At 36.9% G+C, this 18,936-nt stretch overlaps 1 protein-coding gene across 7 annotated transcripts in view; it reads right to left on the bottom strand.

The window, feature by feature from the left end:
* Window positions 1-1,547: 1,547 nt before the first annotated feature.
* Window positions 1,548-18,936, bottom strand: part of LOC132037079 (probable E3 ubiquitin-protein ligase ZFP1) — a 41,198-nt gene continuing 23,809 nt past the window's right edge. For all 7 annotated transcript variants that reach the window (XM_059427531.1, XM_059427529.1, XM_059427530.1 and 4 more), the window contains 6 exons: window positions 12,732-12,784; window positions 3,631-4,062; window positions 2,907-3,238; window positions 2,691-2,789; window positions 2,414-2,578; window positions 1,548-1,965 (listed from right to left, as the gene is read on the bottom strand). In XM_059427531.1, coding sequence (XP_059283514.1) covers window positions 1,801-1,965; window positions 2,414-2,578; window positions 2,691-2,789; window positions 2,907-3,238; window positions 3,631-4,033 — 1,164 coding nt within the window. In that variant the 5' untranslated portion in view covers window positions 4,034-4,062; window positions 12,732-12,784 and the 3' untranslated portion in view covers window positions 1,548-1,800. The remainder of the gene's footprint in view (window positions 1,966-2,413; window positions 2,579-2,690; window positions 2,790-2,906; window positions 3,239-3,630; window positions 4,063-12,731; window positions 12,785-18,936) is intronic.

Genomic DNA, 18,936 nt, shown 5'->3' with positions numbered 1-18,936 from the left:
ATATATATATATATATATATATATATATTATTTTGATAGCCGAAAGGCTTATGCTTATAAAAGTAAATATGTTTCAAATGATAATAGTTCCTATGATTATGAGCATATATTATGCATGAGAGCAGATAAGTAATAGAATGAGTGGTGTTCGGTGGTTAGCCCCGGATACCCGTCATGGCCAGTAGCCGGGTCGTGACAGAAAATTCACGAGGTGTAACATTATATTTTAGAATCAATTACTACCGGCAATACCAAACTTTTGCCCTAATAAAAAATGCCGCTAAAGGCTTTAGCAACATTGGATCTAATGACATTAACCAATTCTTTGGTAAATGTTTTTGTGGCAATAACTATTGCCGCTAAAAGGAATATATATTGCCACTAAAAGCCTCTTTTGGTGTAGTGATAGTTGATTATTCAAACATGGATTTAAGATGTCAAAATCATGTCGGCCTGCATCAAGCAAATTTAATTAGAAAATTCATAAAAAGGAAGTGGTAAAATTTTTGCTTAGTCAAAACAAGTTATTTACTCGGGATATATTTTCTGGAGTACTCAAGTCATACACATAATAAGACACATACCTGGCCGAGTACGAGTGGGATAATAGTATGGTGATTGCTAAAGAATGAATACTTGTCTCTACTCCCAAAATGATATTCGTGGACAAAAATTAGCCAACCTCTATCATATACCTTTTAGTTTGCCTGGAGATTGAACCGATAGAAAATCAGATCAACTCGTTTAGGAAAAAGATTAAGCTATCTCATTTGATTAGAGACTCGTGCTGATAACCTGTTGTAAAATCAACCTAAAAGAATTAGTACAATACATTAAAAGATGAAAGCAAGAACAATAAAGAGAAAAAGAGAGACAAGAGAAGAGAGCTTTTTCATTCATCCAAGTATCACGTGTAAGTACATCACTTATTATATCCCTATATATACTACTACATAGAGGATAGTCAAACGGTGGTAATGAACAAGATAATAACTGAAGGTTATGGGGAAGATCATGGAGGTGTGGGAATTAATATTTACATAATGAAGATAGGAGGTGGAAGATTTAATAGCTACATCATGAAGAAAGTAGTGGGAGTAACTACTGAGGAGTAATGGACATCCACCATAATATACCTAATATTTCATAACAAAAAGGCTTTTCTCCTTCAAAATATTTCTAATTTTCTACTCCTAATAACATGGTATTATAACAAAGGCAATTCATTTATTGAATCGCTCGATCAATAGATAAGTATGTATTAGTTAGGGATATGGTTCGACAGCTCGATTAACTCTGGCAACACAATTGCGTTTGCATGTAGGTTTTTTGTACTAGAAATTAAGAAGATGATTCTCGGTAGGTATCTTGGTCTATTTGAAGATGAAAAACAGGAAAAATTAGCACTACCATAAAATCAAAAGCCGAGACCCACAGACAACCCAGTGTAATCTCACAATTAGGTTTTGGTGTGGGTGGGTTGAATGGAGACCTTACCCTACCTTTGTGAGGGTAGAGAGGCTGATTTCAATGGACCATCAGCTCAATAAAAATGTTTCTCAAAACAAGCTTGAAAAATACAAGAGTAAAGAAGCTATGGTGAAACGGAACGTCTATACGGCAGAACAAAACTTACAAGTCTGGACAAATTTAGCTCCACAAAGATAAGGTCAACGAAAAAAGTTTTAGGAGAGCTGGACTACGGCACAAAGTATGTACAAAATTTATAATACAGTTTCAGGAACATTTTCCTCATCGGAGAATAAACATTTAACAAGAGAACAGAATGCCTGCACTATTTTAATTATTCATCGACCTCCCATCTACCTGTTTCTTTGTGGACAATGCTGTGGATTTGCAGATGGGGCAAATATTCTTCACAACCAACCATTTCTTTATGCAGTCTTCATGATGCTCGTGCCCGCACTCAAGAACGCCAATCTTATCTTGGTCGATGTAACCAGTCTGCAATGATGTGTGTAACATATGCAGGCCATCAGAGCTATCTCAAAGAAACAAGCAACAAGAAAAGGAATATAGCTTCACCGGAAAGCAAATCTTGAAAATTTAACACCACATAACTGAATACTAATACTCATGCAGAAGCAAATAAGATGCAATCTTCAAAGAATGAACAAAATCACAACATAACATTGTGCCAGGTAGACAACCAAAAAGCTTCTCATTCGCGTGACAAGGAAACCTTACAAAGATTCAAGATAACCTTTTGATGAATTTATGATTTAGGAAGAGAATGACAACATAAAAATTAAGCAAAGTGTTGTAAAAATAAGTCATTTAAGGAAACTTTGTTAAACAATTAAATATAACCAGCACAACAGCATCCAAATATTATACTTAGAAACTATAGGTCACAAATGGACTAGTAAACAAGCAAAGCTATTGTTAATACCTGGCATATGACACAGTCAGTTTTGTGATCTTGACATGCAACACTTTCCAGAGCGCAAGGAGTCTCGGTAGACAAAAATATCCTCGTTTTCAAATTGGTGACAATAGCTTCCTCTGATAAACCCGTTGTCACGTTGCCAATATGCTCCCCCAATGCAAGAAGCTCCTGGAGAATTTTTACATCGCAGGGTAAGTTACCCAAGATTATGGTAAATAATTGAACGAGATTTTTTACAAAAATGTGATGATACATGCACTTAAGAAACAATATTCCTCACCTCATAAGACATGTGATTTATGTCCAAACGCATATCTCTGAACTGATCAACAACATTACCCACTTCATGGTATGCTGGAACATCCAGCATTGCCACCCTCTAGTAAAATCACCAAAGAAAGAGATACCCCATCAACATCCAATCCCATTACTTTAACTGCATGAAACGAGACTACAACAAAAACGAGAAGAACTGGTAAAATGGAAAAAATGTTACATTTTCTGGCAAAACTCTCATGTTAGGGAGGTTGTGGTGTCGAGTATTTGCTTCAGGCATGAATTCCCTTGGATGAGGTCTGTACAACCTAGAGCCAGTTGGTGAGAACGGTACAACACCTCGCAATAGATTATTAGAGTTATTGGACGAGCTATTTTGCAGGTAGACGCGTGAAGATGCTGTCATCTGTGGAGAGAAGCTCATAGTGTGGCCTCCCATATATTGCATATTAGGCGGTGCATGCAGAAAACTATTCAAACCTCCATTGCTGGCAGTTACTTGATAACCTTGCACAGCCATAAATCCAGCATCTACATAGCCTCCGGCACCACCTAAAGTAATATAAAGAAGCAAAGAAAGATGCAATTAATGAAGTTAACTTCTAGCACTTGGAGTGAAGATCACGAATTGCAGTTGATAATCTGAGTAAAGGGAAAAAAAAAAGAAGAAGTGAGATAAACATTATGCTACAAAAATATGTGAATATGGCAAAAGGAAAGTATAAGATGTGTTTCCGTTGGATTGCCCCTTTTAAACATGTAAGAAGAAAGGACAGTTGACGTATGCATTGCTCAACTTGGCGGCATGCTAATAGCTCCTAAGAAAACAAAACTTAGAAGAACAAGAACTTTGATGAAGGGGAGAAGTTAACCTATCAAATAAAAAAGTAGGTTGAATAGATACTCAAAAGTCATAAACGTAAAATTAAAAAAAGGACAGTTACCGGGAAGATAGGGTGAAGGAGCGGCCTGATTCCAGGCCCATGAATTATGTAACCCATGATTTACTGGAACTAGAAAATCTGTAGATGGAGCAGCCACATAAGGGTTATAGTGATTTGATGATGTTGCAAATACTGCAACATTGGTGGCAGGATGCGGCTGTTGAACCCCATTGGACGGTGGCATCCCATAAATTACAGCGCCCTCTTGATGGTTTGGTAGATGGTGCAAATAGAAATTTCCAATGTTTCCTGCAGCTGGTATTACAGTGTGGACATTTGGATGTGGAAAAGATGTAAAGCTCCCATACAACACACAAGGCTCTGGATGGATATACTCTTGATTCCGCGGATCTGCTCCCACATTAATTATGTGATTATTGTCTGACATACTCCTTCGCACCATGATGTCAAGTACAATCTTGTGGATAATGTCTGGTCAGAGAAGAATAACCCGTCAAGCAAAACTACATCATAATACATAACTAAGAGAGTGACTAAGTTCGTACTGATTGAATTAAACTTGAAGTTCAATGCTTATATTGACATTTTTTCTTGACATTCATCTAAAAAAAAAAAACACTTCACAGGTGACTTATAGTTAACAAGATCCTATTCAAAGGCGTAAGGTGTTACACCTTGAGAATTTCCACGTCGATTACGTCGTAAGCAAACTAATGTAAGTCCAGAGAGGCTATGATACCCCTATCAGGTTAAAGAAAGACTTTTGACAATCATTAAGCATGTACCCTAAAGGTTCCGAGGCTAAGATAATCGAAGAAAGTACTTTTTGTGAAAGTTTGTTGACTGGGCAGAGATACGGCCCAACATACGGACCGTAAAAGTGACATACGGACCGTCTGTCATGTCTGAGAGGCGTAAAACAACATCAGAGAGTTGTGCAGAATTTTGGCCAACATACGGTCAGACATACGGACCGTAAGTATGACATACGAACCGTATGTCCACCGTAAGTTGCTGTCGGTGGAAAAGTTCCAAGTTACATATATTTGGCCCACTTCATTTTTTTCCCATTTTTCTTCACCCACAGACCCCAAACACTCCCAAAAACCCTCTCCACACCTCTAGAGCCTTCTCCACACTCCATTTACATAAATCCAAGGCAAATCAAAGATCAACATCATTAATCCAAGGAAATCAAGTGCAAGGAAGCTCTTTAGGATTGCTAGAAGTAAATAATTTCTTTGGATTGAAGCTAGGGTTTTTCCTCAAGTGAAGTAATTTCATCCAAACTTGCTCCTACCCAATCAAAGGTAAGTTTTATGATTCTTCCATGTTATTTAGACTATTGAGGGGTTGAAAGACTTGGATTATGGAAGGAGGTAGAAGATGGGTTACAAATATGAGAATAGTGGCATTTGTGAGTAATAGATTAGTATGAGTCATGATTTTTGATATGATGTGATTATAAATATGTTATAAATGATATTAAGGACATGGGAGGAACATTATATGAGGATGAATGTAATATTGTATTATGACCATGGTTATGGATGCCCTTGAAAGGGAAGTAGGAGAATTGAATAATGTATGGTTGACGAAGATTGTTGAGTATGATATTATGAATATTGTTATTGATGCTTGGGAGTTGATATATGATATGGAGAACGTTGTATAAACAAAGGAGATACTGCCCAATTTTCTCTAGCCTTAGTTTAAACATGCATATGTTATCGATTATCTAATATTAGTACAAACTCTCTTGAAGGTACGAATGTGAATATTGGAGGGGAACGTTCAAGTGATAAAGTAGCTAAACGAAAAGGTATGTAAGGCTAGTCCCTTCTTTCTAAGGCATGATTCTTATGACATGACTTCCCTTATCTCTCCATGACTTTCTTACATTCTGGAAAATATGAGTCAACGTTATGCAGAGCTTCTTATGAGATAAAAGAATAAGGGCTATGTTATGAATACGATAATGGTAACGATGAGCCTAAGTCTAGAGATTCTAAAGCCTATGATACGATATCTTCACGAACTTCATGCTACGAATATGACATGACATTCTACAAAGCTAATGATCCTTGTACGACTCCTTGATGTTGTTCATTATCATGGACCCACATTATGATGCTAGCCCCTTTTCCTTCCTAAGACATGACCCCTGTATTGTATCTCCCATGCATTCCATGATTATTAAGAGTTTTCTTATGAGCCAGAGATGAGATATGTTCTATGATAATGGTGATGATTCCATAGTGGTCAAACTACATACGACACTCACAACGCACCAAGCCCAAGAACACTAGAGACCCATAACTTTCTCGGCGAATCTTGCGATATGAATAATAGTGATCTTTATAATGGTAATTCCTATGTTGTGACCCCACGCTTGTGTTCCACATTATCCTTACTCCTAAAATGTTAGGCTTCCATGATTCTTAAGGCCATCATGATAATGTTGAGGAATGTTCTTCATGACAACGATTACGATGGTAATTTTCCTCCCAGTGATACTGTTACACCTCGGAAATTCCCCGTTAGCATACCATGAATAGACGCACGAGGGGAGAGACGTATACGAGGTTTGGACAAGTAAGAAATAGTATTTGATGGTCCTAATTAAGATTTCCAAAGGCATCCGAGTTAAGGCAAGAAAGTTGTTAGGGAAAGCGAGTTATAAGTTAGTGTGTCGGACGAGAACTATGAGTATTGAGTTAGTGATACCTTAAGGATGTTTTGGAGAAGGGTTATAACGTCCCCTAGATTAATAATAAAGTGATAAAAAAGTGCTAAGAAGATTCCATAAGGGTTGGAGATCAAATGAAACGACGGGAACCATTCCGGTGGAACTGTGAGTTCCACGACCATGTTCCACGGACAGCACCATGGTCCACGGACCGTGGATGTGTCTGTGGAACAGCCAGCAGAGAAGGTGGCTGGTTGGTCGTGAACCACGACCAGTTCCACGACCAACAATGGGTTCCACGGACCGTGAAGCTGTCCGTGGAAGTCCCGCCGACTGAAATCATTCCAAGTCTTTAAATGTAATCCCACTTCATTTTATTCATTTCCATCAACGTCTTCAACCTCTCCACACCTCTAGAACCTTCCAAATATTTCATCCACAAGAAAACCAAGAGAATCAAGGATCAACAACAAGATTTGAAGTGAATCAAGCCTATGAAACTCCATTGAAGTCATCCAAATCAAGAGAATCCAAGAAAGAGGAAAATAGGGTTTTGGTGGAAAAGGTGAATTGTCATCCAAAGCTTGTTCCTCTATTATTTAAGGTAAGTTTCATGATCCCTACATGTTGTTTGAAGTATTTATAAGTTGAAACTCAAGGATTGTAGAAGAGTATAGAAAATGGGTCATAAAAGGGGTGAATAATGTTATTGTGGAATAGTAGTTGAGATGAATCATGAAAAATGGATACGTTGAAATTATAAATGTGTTATAAATGATATTTAGAGCATGAAATGAGTATTGTATGAGAAAGAATGCGACAATGGACCTTAGTCATGAATAGGGAGAATTGGAGTGAAATTGAGAAATGCGAATAACGTAAATGAATGACGATTGTTGCTAGCGACATTGTGATTGTTGTTATGAATGTTGGGAGTTGATATGGAATATGGCGGAAAGTAGTATAAACAAAGGAAACGCTGCCCAAATTTCTCTAGCTTTAGTAAGTACGTTCTCATGATTATTTAGCTAATGACGACATGAATTCCCTTGAAGGTATAAACGAGCGCGTTAAAGGAGAACGAGCAAGCAATAGAATAGTTGAGCGACAAAGGTATGTGAGGCTTAACCCTTCTTTCTAAGGCATGAATCTTATGCATGATTTTCCTCCCTCTTCGTGAATTTCCTACATCCTAAAAGACTAAAGGCCTATGTTCATGAATGGCCACACGAGACAAGAAATGTGATATGAATAAGACGACGATAATGCCAAGCTTAAGTCTAGAGACCACGATATAATGTATCTACGAAGCTAATGATGTTTACCATGATCCACTAATGTCTTTTTCATGTACACTCACCTTAACGTAGTTCTTCCAAGGTGAGATATGACGACTATGGTTACTCCATAAAGTAATCGGGGGTTACGACCTTACGTCACCCCGACATAGTTATGGTTGCTTTCAAGTCCTAAGGTATAAATTGATGATATACGCATAATGATGAGTCTATGATATGTATGATGATAAATGCATGATATATGATGATGATGTGATTCCACCGCGCCTAATTGGCCGGGCATGTCACCGCTAAGGCGGGCTGCGTATGATTCCACCGTGCCTAGATGGCCGGGCATGTCACCGCTAAGGCGGGCTGCTATGATTCCACCGAGCCTAGAAGGCCGGGCATGACACCACTAGTGGGCGGCATTTGATGGTTACCCGGACGCGGGTTAACAACATGATGATGTATGATTGATGTGACGATGCATGTATGGCATGATGATGTATATGTGATATGATAAGACATACGCTATGATAATGCACATGATCTACTTATGTATGATGTATGTATATGAAATGTACTTACGCCTAAAAGAGTATACAGGTTGTATCCTCATCTCGTGACTTATGATATTCTTACTATGTTTATTTCATTTCTGCCTTACATACTCAATACAATATTCGTACTGACGTCCGTTTTCTTTGGACGCTGTGTTCATGCCCACAGGTAGGCAAGGAGACGGTGCCGATCCTTAGGAGCTAGTAGCTGACTTGTGAGCTCTCCATTGTCCGGAGGTGCCGTTGATTATTCTTTTGGTACATATATGTAAACATCCATGATTGGGCACGACGGGGTCCTGTCCCGTCCATATGTCTAGTACTCTAGTAGAGGCTCGTAGATACGCAGTGTGGGTAGCATGGTCCCATAATTTGTATGTATATGCATGTATATATTATTTTGATAGCCGAAGGGCTTAGGTTTATAAAAGTAATTATGTTTCAAATGATGATATATTTTTATGAACTCGAGCAAGTATTATGAGTGAGAGCATATAGGTAACGGAATGAGTGGTGTTCGGTGGTTAGCCCCGGATACCCGTCATGGCCCGTAATTCGGGTCGTGACAGATACCCAAAGACTAAAGTTCCACATGTCCTCCGTCACATTCATGATAGTTGGCCTTGTCTTATGTTATCGTTTTCTTTAAAAGTGAGACATGACAGTAATGACGATCATGATAGCGAAAATGATTGTGCTTTCCAGGGGATATAGAAGCATAATTCCCTTATTACGAATTCAGTTAAAATGTCTGAAATGTACTACTCCTAAGAAAAGCTAGAGTTTGCGACTTCCAAGACTCTTAAGATGATATTGATAAAAGACTTCCGTAGTGATGGCAATGATGATAATGGGATATACCGAGCCTTATTATGGCCGGGTACGGATGACATGTATGTGATACTGTCGAGCCACTATGTGGCCGAATACGGATACTGTCGAGCCACTACGTGGCCGAATACGGATACTGTCGAGCCACTACGTGGCCGAATACGGATAATGTTTAATATGTATGAGCAGATATGGTACTAGGATATGTATATGTATGTGCATTCCACGATTCCTAAGAAAAGGTAAAGCAAGTATGATGAATATCTCAAAAGGTATTACTTGGTCTTTTATCATATGCTGTCCTTCACGTTTTATTTATGTTAGTACTCATGCCTTACATACTCAATACATATTTCGTACTGACGTCCTTTCTTTTTGGACGCTGTGTTCATGCCCACAGGTAGACAGGGAGACGGTGTAGATCCCTAGGAGTTACTCAGCAGACCTACAGGAGCACTCCATTATTCCGGAGGTGCCATTTCGATATATTATTTTGTGTATATATTTTGGGCACGACGGGGTCCTGTCCCGTCCTTATGTCTTACTCTAGTAGAGGCTCGTAGATACGTACGTGTGGGTAGTAGATGTCCCATGATGATTACGTGGTAATTTTGTATATCATTTTGATAGCCGGAGGGCTTGTGTATATAAATATGGATATGTTTTAAAAGTGAAAATGATTCCTCCTCATGGCTAGCGGTGTCAGGAATAATAAATGAAGGCAGGATAAGTATGATGAGTAGTAGAATGAGTGGTGCTTGGTAGTTAGCTCCGGGTACCCGTCATGGCCCCTAGCCGGGTCGTGACATAAGGTCTGCCTACACTCCACCCTCCCCAGACCCCACTTGTGGGATCACACTGGGTGTGTTGTTGTTTGTTGCTTACTGGAACACACGCAATCATAGACATTACACCAAGTAACAATAGAGTCGAGAGCATCGATTTTTTTCTTGATATGGAGTTGTTAATTTGGTAAAGAGTAACCAAACCACGGCGAAAGAGAATCGGGAATTATATGAGCAAAATGGCACGTGGATAGACAGCATGCTACTATTCCATATCTAACCCAGTCCGGACACAGGGAAGCTACACAGGTACCCACTGCCACAAAAAACAAATCTTATAGCCCGATACAAATGGAGAAAAGGATGATGGCGGGACAAAGAAGGTGGTGAGGAGAAAGAGGGTTAAACATGGGATACTGGAAATCTCATGGGTGAAGGAACACCAAGATCTGCAAAATACACCTAACGAATAGAAGCTAACTTTTGTCAGAGAAAGGATTTAGTTCATTAGAGCAATTAGGTCGTTCCTGTTGCAACTGTAAACCATTAGGGGCGAAATATTTCAATTTTATTGAAAGCAAAAAGGTAGCTGCAGGATACTAATGGTATCGCAGTAAGCATAGTTACTTAAGCAGCAGCCGTAAGGCTTCAATAAAATGTAGCCTTGTGTAGTTCAAACCAACTAGCTAGACCCTTTGCAGCTATGCACTCAAAGGATTTACACTAACCATGCTATTTTAGCAAAAATAGCAGTGCAGTTAAAAATTTAAAAAGTGTAATTTCTACATTTTTTAGTAATATCATATAAAAGAATAAAGTCACATTTCTAAAGCATTCAATTGTCTCAGATGCCAAATTTCTGCCCTGGATACGTAGCATTAACATTATTTCATCGAAATGATTAGCTCTATCTCCAGAAGAAATAATATAATCGCAATCTGCAATAAATTCCCAGCTAAGCTTAGATGTTACTATTATAACCATCCTTTTTATAAGCACTAATTATTACTCATACTATCCTTAAATAGACAACAGAGACGATAATAGAAGCAACGTGCATCTACTATTGCCAAGAATTACTAACGTAAAAATCTGACTTAAAGACAAGTGCAATATACTTTAATAAGGAAAATAGTAAAATCGGATCTAGGAAACATAATTAAATAGGGGAAATAACTAAACACTTCAAATACTCAGAAAAAAACATGCAAAAGTTCATAGCAGAGCACTCTTTTGGACAGATCTCTTCCCCTAAATGCATATTAACATGCCAAGACCTTCTTCCTTGAAGCATCCAGGCAAACACGAAAGAGTACACTTCTTTTATTTGTTTATGTCTTTCAGAGAAGAAGTTGTAACAAAATTGACAACCCAGATAAAACCTTCATACATCCACAGTTAGCGAAAAGGCCACCTTTACTCTCTTAGCTAGTCAAGAACCAAATAGAGTCTCGAAGTCTACAGAAGTCCACATGGGAAAGAGAGTCTTCTACATTTGCATTCACACAGAATTAATTCTTTTGCATATAAAAAAGCAAAAAGAGGATAGAAAACTTACTATAATTTATTGCAGATGCGACATGTAAGAAAAAAACATTGGGTTGATGTTACTCGGACTCTTCAAAAATGGACACGGGTGCGTGTCGGATCCTCCAAAAGTAGTTCATTTTTGAAAGATCAGACACGGGTGCGGCATCATTTTTGGAGAGTCCGAGCAACATAGTAGGATAGAGGTAACTATCAGGTACCCAAAGTTATCTGATTTCCGTTACAGTTTAAGCCGAATTTGCCAAGGGGTTAGTAAACAATCCAAAAGAGTAGAAAAAGGTCCAACAAGTAGCATCTACATAAGGAGTGCTCTATCATTCATGGGACCAATATGACCATGTTTAAAAACTCAAGACATTAGACTCAATATGAGATATTTAAGATAGAGAACTCGTAAGTTAAAGGTGAATAACCTCCAATTGAGGCCTCTCTTTGGAACGTAGAATTATCTTCCTACCATCCACTTCACAAAGAAAAGCTTAAAAACTACGATGGTTCCATACAGACCTACTTTTAGCTAAACTGTTTATCACGAAGTTGAGCTAGCTCTATGAAAATTTGCCTTTCTTTCCTAGTTACCTTATAGGGAATAAACTTTCGAAATGTCAATCAGATAGGAAGTACGGTTCCTTAGGGAAATGCCTATAAACAATCGTAACAAAGAACACACACTTGAATTACATGAACCAGTAGTTTACAAATTCAATGAACCTTGAGGACTGGGGTTAACCAAGGCAAACATAACTTCATAAACCTTTTCTTTATAAGGCATAACTTCAAAAACAAAAAAACAATTATACACTGATCAAACAATTTCAAAGTTCAAGTAAAATTTAATAACTGTTAGTCAAGACTGAAGAAAACAATGCCCAGAAGCTTCACTCTGAAATTAGTTAAAAGTCGACTCACTGAATCCTTTTTTTTTTTAATCAAGCAAGGGGCTAGATTTTTTTTCTTAGAGACGGCAGTGTCTAGGCCAACTTGCACACACCTCGATTGTTCCACTGGATACCTGCTACCTCCCGCCAGCACAGGTATCGAGTAAGTCCACCTACCAATGTTTCGGGAGATGGGAAGAAATCACCAAGTGTTTTCTCCCACCATTTCGCTCCATTTAGACACCTTTCATTCAAACAAAACAATCCCCGGAGACTAATTAAATAATTTAAAACCTTCAATTTTTCACCTTTTCTCCCCCAAACAACGAATGAACATGACCGTTATGGAAAATCGTTCTTATAGCGTGCCCATATAAATTGATTCTAAGTTGTACATACACAAACACAAGATATAGACATAGAAAAAACTAATCTTTAAGAATTATTCAGTGAGAATTAACATGCAACTGATATAAAAAGTTAAAAACACATTCAATTCACTAATTAAAATGGAAAAAAAAGAGTACTATTAGATAGATTAAAAAAAAAAAAAAAACCTACCACTTTACCTTACAAGAAATCGATTCTTTTGCCGTTAAAATTTCACCACAACTGGAGAGCCCTACATAAAATAAGCAAACAACAAACCCCTAAATTTGAGTCAGATATACATAAAAAATGGTGATCAATGATCATATAAACAAAATCCAGCAAAAACCCACAAAAAGTTTCTTCAGGGAAGTAAATGCATGCACTTTCACAAGATTAATTAGGAAAAAAAAAAAAAAAAGCTCTAACCGACCAAGAAAAAACGATTGTTTTTCGATAAGTTCTATAAAGCAGAAAAACTAACCACTTTTATTGTTTATCGATATGTTCTAAAGTGATTCCAAATGCAGTATAGACATAAATAGAGAGAAGCAGAGAAACTAACACACGTTTATCGTTCTTGAAACGTGGATTACCACTTTTTCTTTGTATTTTTGTGGGTGTAACTGAAACGTGACTGTATCATTTTGTCATCAATGGCCGCGTTTGTTTGCTTAATTCCACAAAATTTTTTGATCAGACGGCATAGAAGGATTCGAAGACCCATCCCATATGATTCATCAAGAAACATGCCAGTGATATCATATGAATATATGAAATAAATATGTGTACTATATGTAGTTTCATAATTTTCGACGAAAAATCAAGAAAGTCGTCGACCCAGGAGGAATTATGCAATGGGGGCATGTTGTGAAAAGGCCGATTATGTGCCATTGTAGGAACTTTAGGTGGTAATTGAGCCATGCAGCACTATACTAAAATGGTAAAAAGGTTCTGTTTGTGTTCAAGAGAATTGAGCTTTTGGGTATATAAAGAAGAGAAGGAATATTGAATATTGAATATTGAATATTGAAGAAGATAGGTTAATCGTGAGAATAAGGTGTATTTTGACTTTTGCGTATTAGTTTAGGAGGTTAAGTTGGTCAAAGGGTTATTTATTTTAATTTTTCACTTAGGCCCCGTTTGTCCATGAGAATTTTTCACTTTTTTTCAAAAAATTTATCACTTTATTTGAAAATCAACGTTTGGCTATGAAAATTTCAAATACAACTTGAAGTTGTATTTCGAATTTGAGAAACTATTAAAACCTTATTTTCACTTTTTTCACTTTCAATACATTCAAACAACCAAATATTACTCGCAAAAACTATAACCAAACACTACTCCAACTTCAACTCCAAAATTCCAAATAAAAGTGAAAAATACTTGGTTTTCATGGTCGAACGCTTACTTAGAGTTACGTATTTATATTGGAGTCTTCATTAATTTGAATTCACCTTACTTGGTTTATTTCATACAGAAGTAGTCTAGTAAATTTTCTAAAAGATCATTCATGTACTCAAAATTGCTTCTTAATATCACCTTCACACATCCACTGTAGCGAAAAGGCCACCTTTACTCTCTTAGCTAGTCAAGAACCAAATAGAGTCCCGAAGTCTACAGAAGTCCTCATGGGAAAGAGAGTCTTCTACATTTGCATTCACACAGAATTAATTCTTTTGCATATAAAAAGCAAAAAGAAAGCTCAAAAAGAGGATACAAAACTTACTATAATTTATTGCAGATGCAACATGTAAGAAAAAAACATTGGGTAAATGTTACTCGGACTCTTCAAAAATGGACACGGGTGTGTGTCGGATCCTTCAAAAGTAGTGCATTTTTGAAGGATCAGACAGGGTGCGGCATCATTTTTGGAGAGTCCAAGCAACATAGTAGGATAGAGGGAACTATAAGGTACCAAAGTTATCTGATTTCCGTTACAGTTTAAGCCGAATTTGCCAAGCGGTTAGTAAACGATACAAAAGAGTAGAAAAACGTCCAACAAGCAGGGGCGGAGCCAGCTTATATCCAGGGGGCCCTCGGCAAAAAATTACAGTGTATTTTCAAACTTAAAATTATTTTATTTTGTATATGTAGTAGGTGTTGAACCCCCTGACTTCTTCGTATATTTACCTTTTAAAATTTTTGAACCCCCTGGATGAAAATCCTGGCTCCGCCACTGCCAAGAAGTAGCATCTACATAAGGAGTGTAGCATCTACATAAGGAGTGCTCTATCATTCATGGGACCAATATGACCATGTTTAAAAACTCAAGACATTAGACTCAATATGAGATATTTAAGATAGAGAACTCGTAAGTTAAAGGTGAATAACCTCCAATTGAGGCCTCTCTTTGGAACGTAGAATTATCTTCCTACCATCCACTTCACATATAAAAGCTTAAAAACTACGATGGCTGTATCATTTTGTCATTAATGGCCGCGTTTGTTTGCTTAATTCCACAAAAATGTTTGATCTTCATCGCTGATTTGATCAGACAGCATAGAAGGATTCGAAGACCCATTTCATATGATTCATCAAGAAACACGCCAGTGATATCATATGAATATATGAAATAAATATGTGTACTCTATGTAGTTTCATAATTTTCGACGAAAAATCAAAAAAGTCGTCGACCCAGGAGGAATTATGCAATGGGAGCATGTTATGAAAAGGCCAATTATGTGCCATTGTAGGAACTTTAGGTGGTAATTGAGCCATGCAGCACTGTACTAAAATGGCAAAAAGTTTCTGTTTGTGTTCAAGAGAATTGAGCTTTTGGGTATATAAAGAAGAGAAGGAATATTGAATATTGAAGAAGATAGGTTAATAGTGAAAATAAGGTGTATTTTGAGTATTAGTTTAGGAGGTTAAGTTGGTCAAAAGGTTATTTATTTTAATTTTTCACTTAGGACCCGTTTGTCCATGAGAATTTTTCACTTTTTTCCGGAAAATTATATCATTTTATTTGGAAATTAGCGTTTGCTATGAAAATTTCAAGTACAATTTGAAGTTGTATTTCGATTTTGGGAAGCAAGTAAAATCTTGTTTTCATTTTTTTCACTTTCAATACATTCAAACAATCAAATATTACTAGCAAAAATTATAACTAAACACAACTCCAACTCCAAAATTCCAAATAAAGTGAAAAATATGTTTTCATGGTCAAACGCTTACTTAGAGTTCCGTATTTATATTAGAGTCTTCATTAATTTGAATTCACCTTACTTGGTTTATTCCATACAGAAGTAGTAGAGTAAATTCCCTAAAAGGACATCCATGTATTGAGAATTGCTTATTAATATCACTTTTTTTTTTTTTTTTTTTAGGATAAAAATATCACTCAACTATCACTATTTTAACAGTCTCCCTGCCTCCCAAGGTAGGGGTAAAGTCTGCTTACATTCTACCCTCTCAAGACCACACTTTGTGGATTTCACTGGGTGTGTTGTTGTTGTTGTTGTTGTATCACTATTTTCCTCAAAATATACTAAACACACAAAACCTTCACTCTCTCCTCGTTGCTATGTCATGTCATATTAAAACTCTATTTCTTTAGCAATAAATTTATTTAACTCATCAAATCCATTTAACCCAACCCAACCCAACTCAAATCTATTTAATCAACCAACTCATATCCTACACCCATTTAACCCAATAGAAAACATCAAAGAAACTTAACTTTTATACGCTCTTTTCTTTCACACCTAAATGATAGCTACCGGACAATCAAAATTGACATGACAAGCCTATCAACAGAGGAGAAGTTAATGGCTCATCATACTAGACTTAATTAGAAGGACAATATTTTCTCTCCATATAAAGATTTGGTGTTTGAGGAAACAATTAGACTAGTTGCTTAAGAGTTAAAGACTGATCAAGAAGAAAAACAGATTATGGGTGTGTTTGGTATGAAGAAAAATATTTTCTCAAAAAATAAATAGTTTTCCTACTCATTTTCTTGCATGTGGTATGTAGTTGAAAAATGTCATTTTAAGAGCATTTGCATATACTCAAAGCAAAACCATTATGAAGTTTTTAAATTCAGAGTGCAACTTTTGATGGTGGGGAATACGAGTTGGAAGGTGGGGGAGGCAGGCGCGAGGGTGAAAAAAAACTCTTAAAAACATTTTATAAAAAATGAAATATTTTTGGAGTGGGGTGGGAGTGGGTGTAAAAATCAAAAAATAGACTTGACAATCATGTTTTTTTTTTTTTTATAAAATAATTAAACTTTTTTGGAGGGGTTGGTGAGGGGTGGGTGTAAAAATCCAAAAAAGAAAAGAACTTTTAAAAACATTCTTTCAAAAAAAATTAATTTTATTGGAGGGGTTAATGGTGAAGCTAGGTCAGGGGCCAGCTGTTGGGGGGGGGGGGGGGGATGTAGAGGTTTGAAAAACCAAAGAAAAAAAAATCACTTTTTAAAAAAAAAAAAAAAAAAAAAAAAAAAAAAAATTGGAAGGTTGGGGGCGGGGGATGGTAGTGGGGGGTAAGAAATCTTTTACCCTTTCTTATAAATTTTTTATAAAAGTAAAATACTCCCTCTAGATCAAAAAGAGTGTCAACTTAGCTTTTTTTTCTTGGGTCAAAAAGAGTGTCCACTTAGATCAAGAAAAAAATAACCTTATTTTTTTAGATTCGTCCCTATTAGGTGTTATGTGATCACATCCCAATACCTACTTAATTAGGGGCAGTTTAGTCAAATTACCTATATTTGTTTAGGAATTAGTATTTTCTTAAGGGGTGTGCAAATTGCTAAGTGAACACTCTTTTTAATTCGGAGGGAGTAATATATATGAAAAAGAAAATTCTGAGGTATGGGGGGGGGGGGGGGGATGGTGGTGGATGGTAAGGGTTAGTGGGGTGGTGGGGGGGGCTTGGGGTGGGGTGGTGGGGGGTCTTGGGGTAGGGTGGTGGGGGGAGGTGGGTTGGGTTTGTTGGTATAGGGTGGAAGTTGGGGGTGGTGTCGACGCACAAGGAATGGGTTGGGGAATGCGTTGGTGTGTATTTGTTAATCCGGAAAATGTTATCGCTCAAATTTTTATGAAAAATATTTTCTTTAGGAAAACATTTTCCAAGATCTTGAGCGTGACCAACGAAGAGAAAATAGAAAAACATTTTCCATTCATACCAAACACACCCTATATTATAGTGCACGATGTCACATAGTATAAATTTACTGAGAATGCTATTGGAAAATAATATTCAAATCATATGACCAGTCTAACGGACAAGAAAAGACGCATTTTAAAAATTAAGTATTGCAAATTCTCCCAGCAGCTACAAGAAAAGATGACTACAAGACGTCTCAACAATGTAAAAGGTGAAAGTGATACTGGTGAAAGAAATCAATGTGCATAACATTGTTTGTATTCAGTTTTTCTTTGATCATTAGAATATTTTAAGAACAACCCTAGTGAATAAGGGAGAAAGAAAGAAGTTCAAACAGTCTTCAGTTTTTGCTAGTCATCATTTGGATCCAAAGGGTGGTCCGTAAAGTATTTTTTCATTTATCCACTCTTCAAGCTTAGTAACTCTCTATAGCCGGCATTCTCAAAAAGTTCACAAATACGCTTATTATGTAATAACCAGATTAAGCTAGTAACATCAACGTAGTTGACTTAAGTTTTTGCTCTTAATATGTTTTTCCTTCTTGATCAGTCTTAAGGAACTAGTCTAATTATTTTCTCAATAGAGAAAAAATACCAAATCTTTATATGGAAATAAGGAGACAGGAATAAAAGGGAAAAGGGAATTCGATGATATAAATCGACTAGTAGGTCACCCCGGATCCTCCTAGACAGCAACTTAGCGGGAAGTAAGGTCATGTAGATCAGTCGAGAATTTATTTGGGCAGTGTTGGTTGCTCTAGATTACCAAATTTGGATGGCCAGGAATGAGGCATGTTAGAATCAAGCTATGCCAAGTCCTCTGATGGTGCTCAAGCGAATCCAGGGGGAGTACAAAGTGAGGATTGAAAATGGATTGAACAACTTTATACATAGTTAGCAATGTATAAGAAGAAAGGAGTAGATAGGTGGTGGGTGATTTGTTTTGGTTTGGTTTTGACATAGGCTTTTTGTTATTGCTTGTTTTTTGAGGTGATGAAATAAAATGTGTTCGTTCGATCAAAAAAGATAATATTTTCCTCTTAATTAAATCTGGTATAATGAGCCATTAACGTTTTTTTGATGCCAGATAGTTATCATTTAGGTCATGTGAAGAAAACAAGGTATAAAAATTACGCTTCCTTGATGTTTCTAACCGGGCTAAATGGGTAAGAGACATGAGTTGGTATGTTAAATGGGTTTTGGATTGGGTTGGATTAAATGGGTTTGATGAGTTAAATAAATGGGAATTTTACATAAACGACTAACATTTAGGGGTTTTAAATTGGGTATAGCT

Source organism: Lycium ferocissimum, chromosome 11, assembly GCF_029784015.1.
Source record: "Lycium ferocissimum isolate CSIRO_LF1 chromosome 11, AGI_CSIRO_Lferr_CH_V1, whole genome shotgun sequence".
In the NCBI taxonomy this organism is placed as follows: Eukaryota; Viridiplantae; Streptophyta; class Magnoliopsida; order Solanales; family Solanaceae; genus Lycium; species Lycium ferocissimum.
The sequence above is the reverse complement of the archived record's forward strand: the minus strand, read 5'-3'. Positions and strand labels throughout refer to the sequence as shown.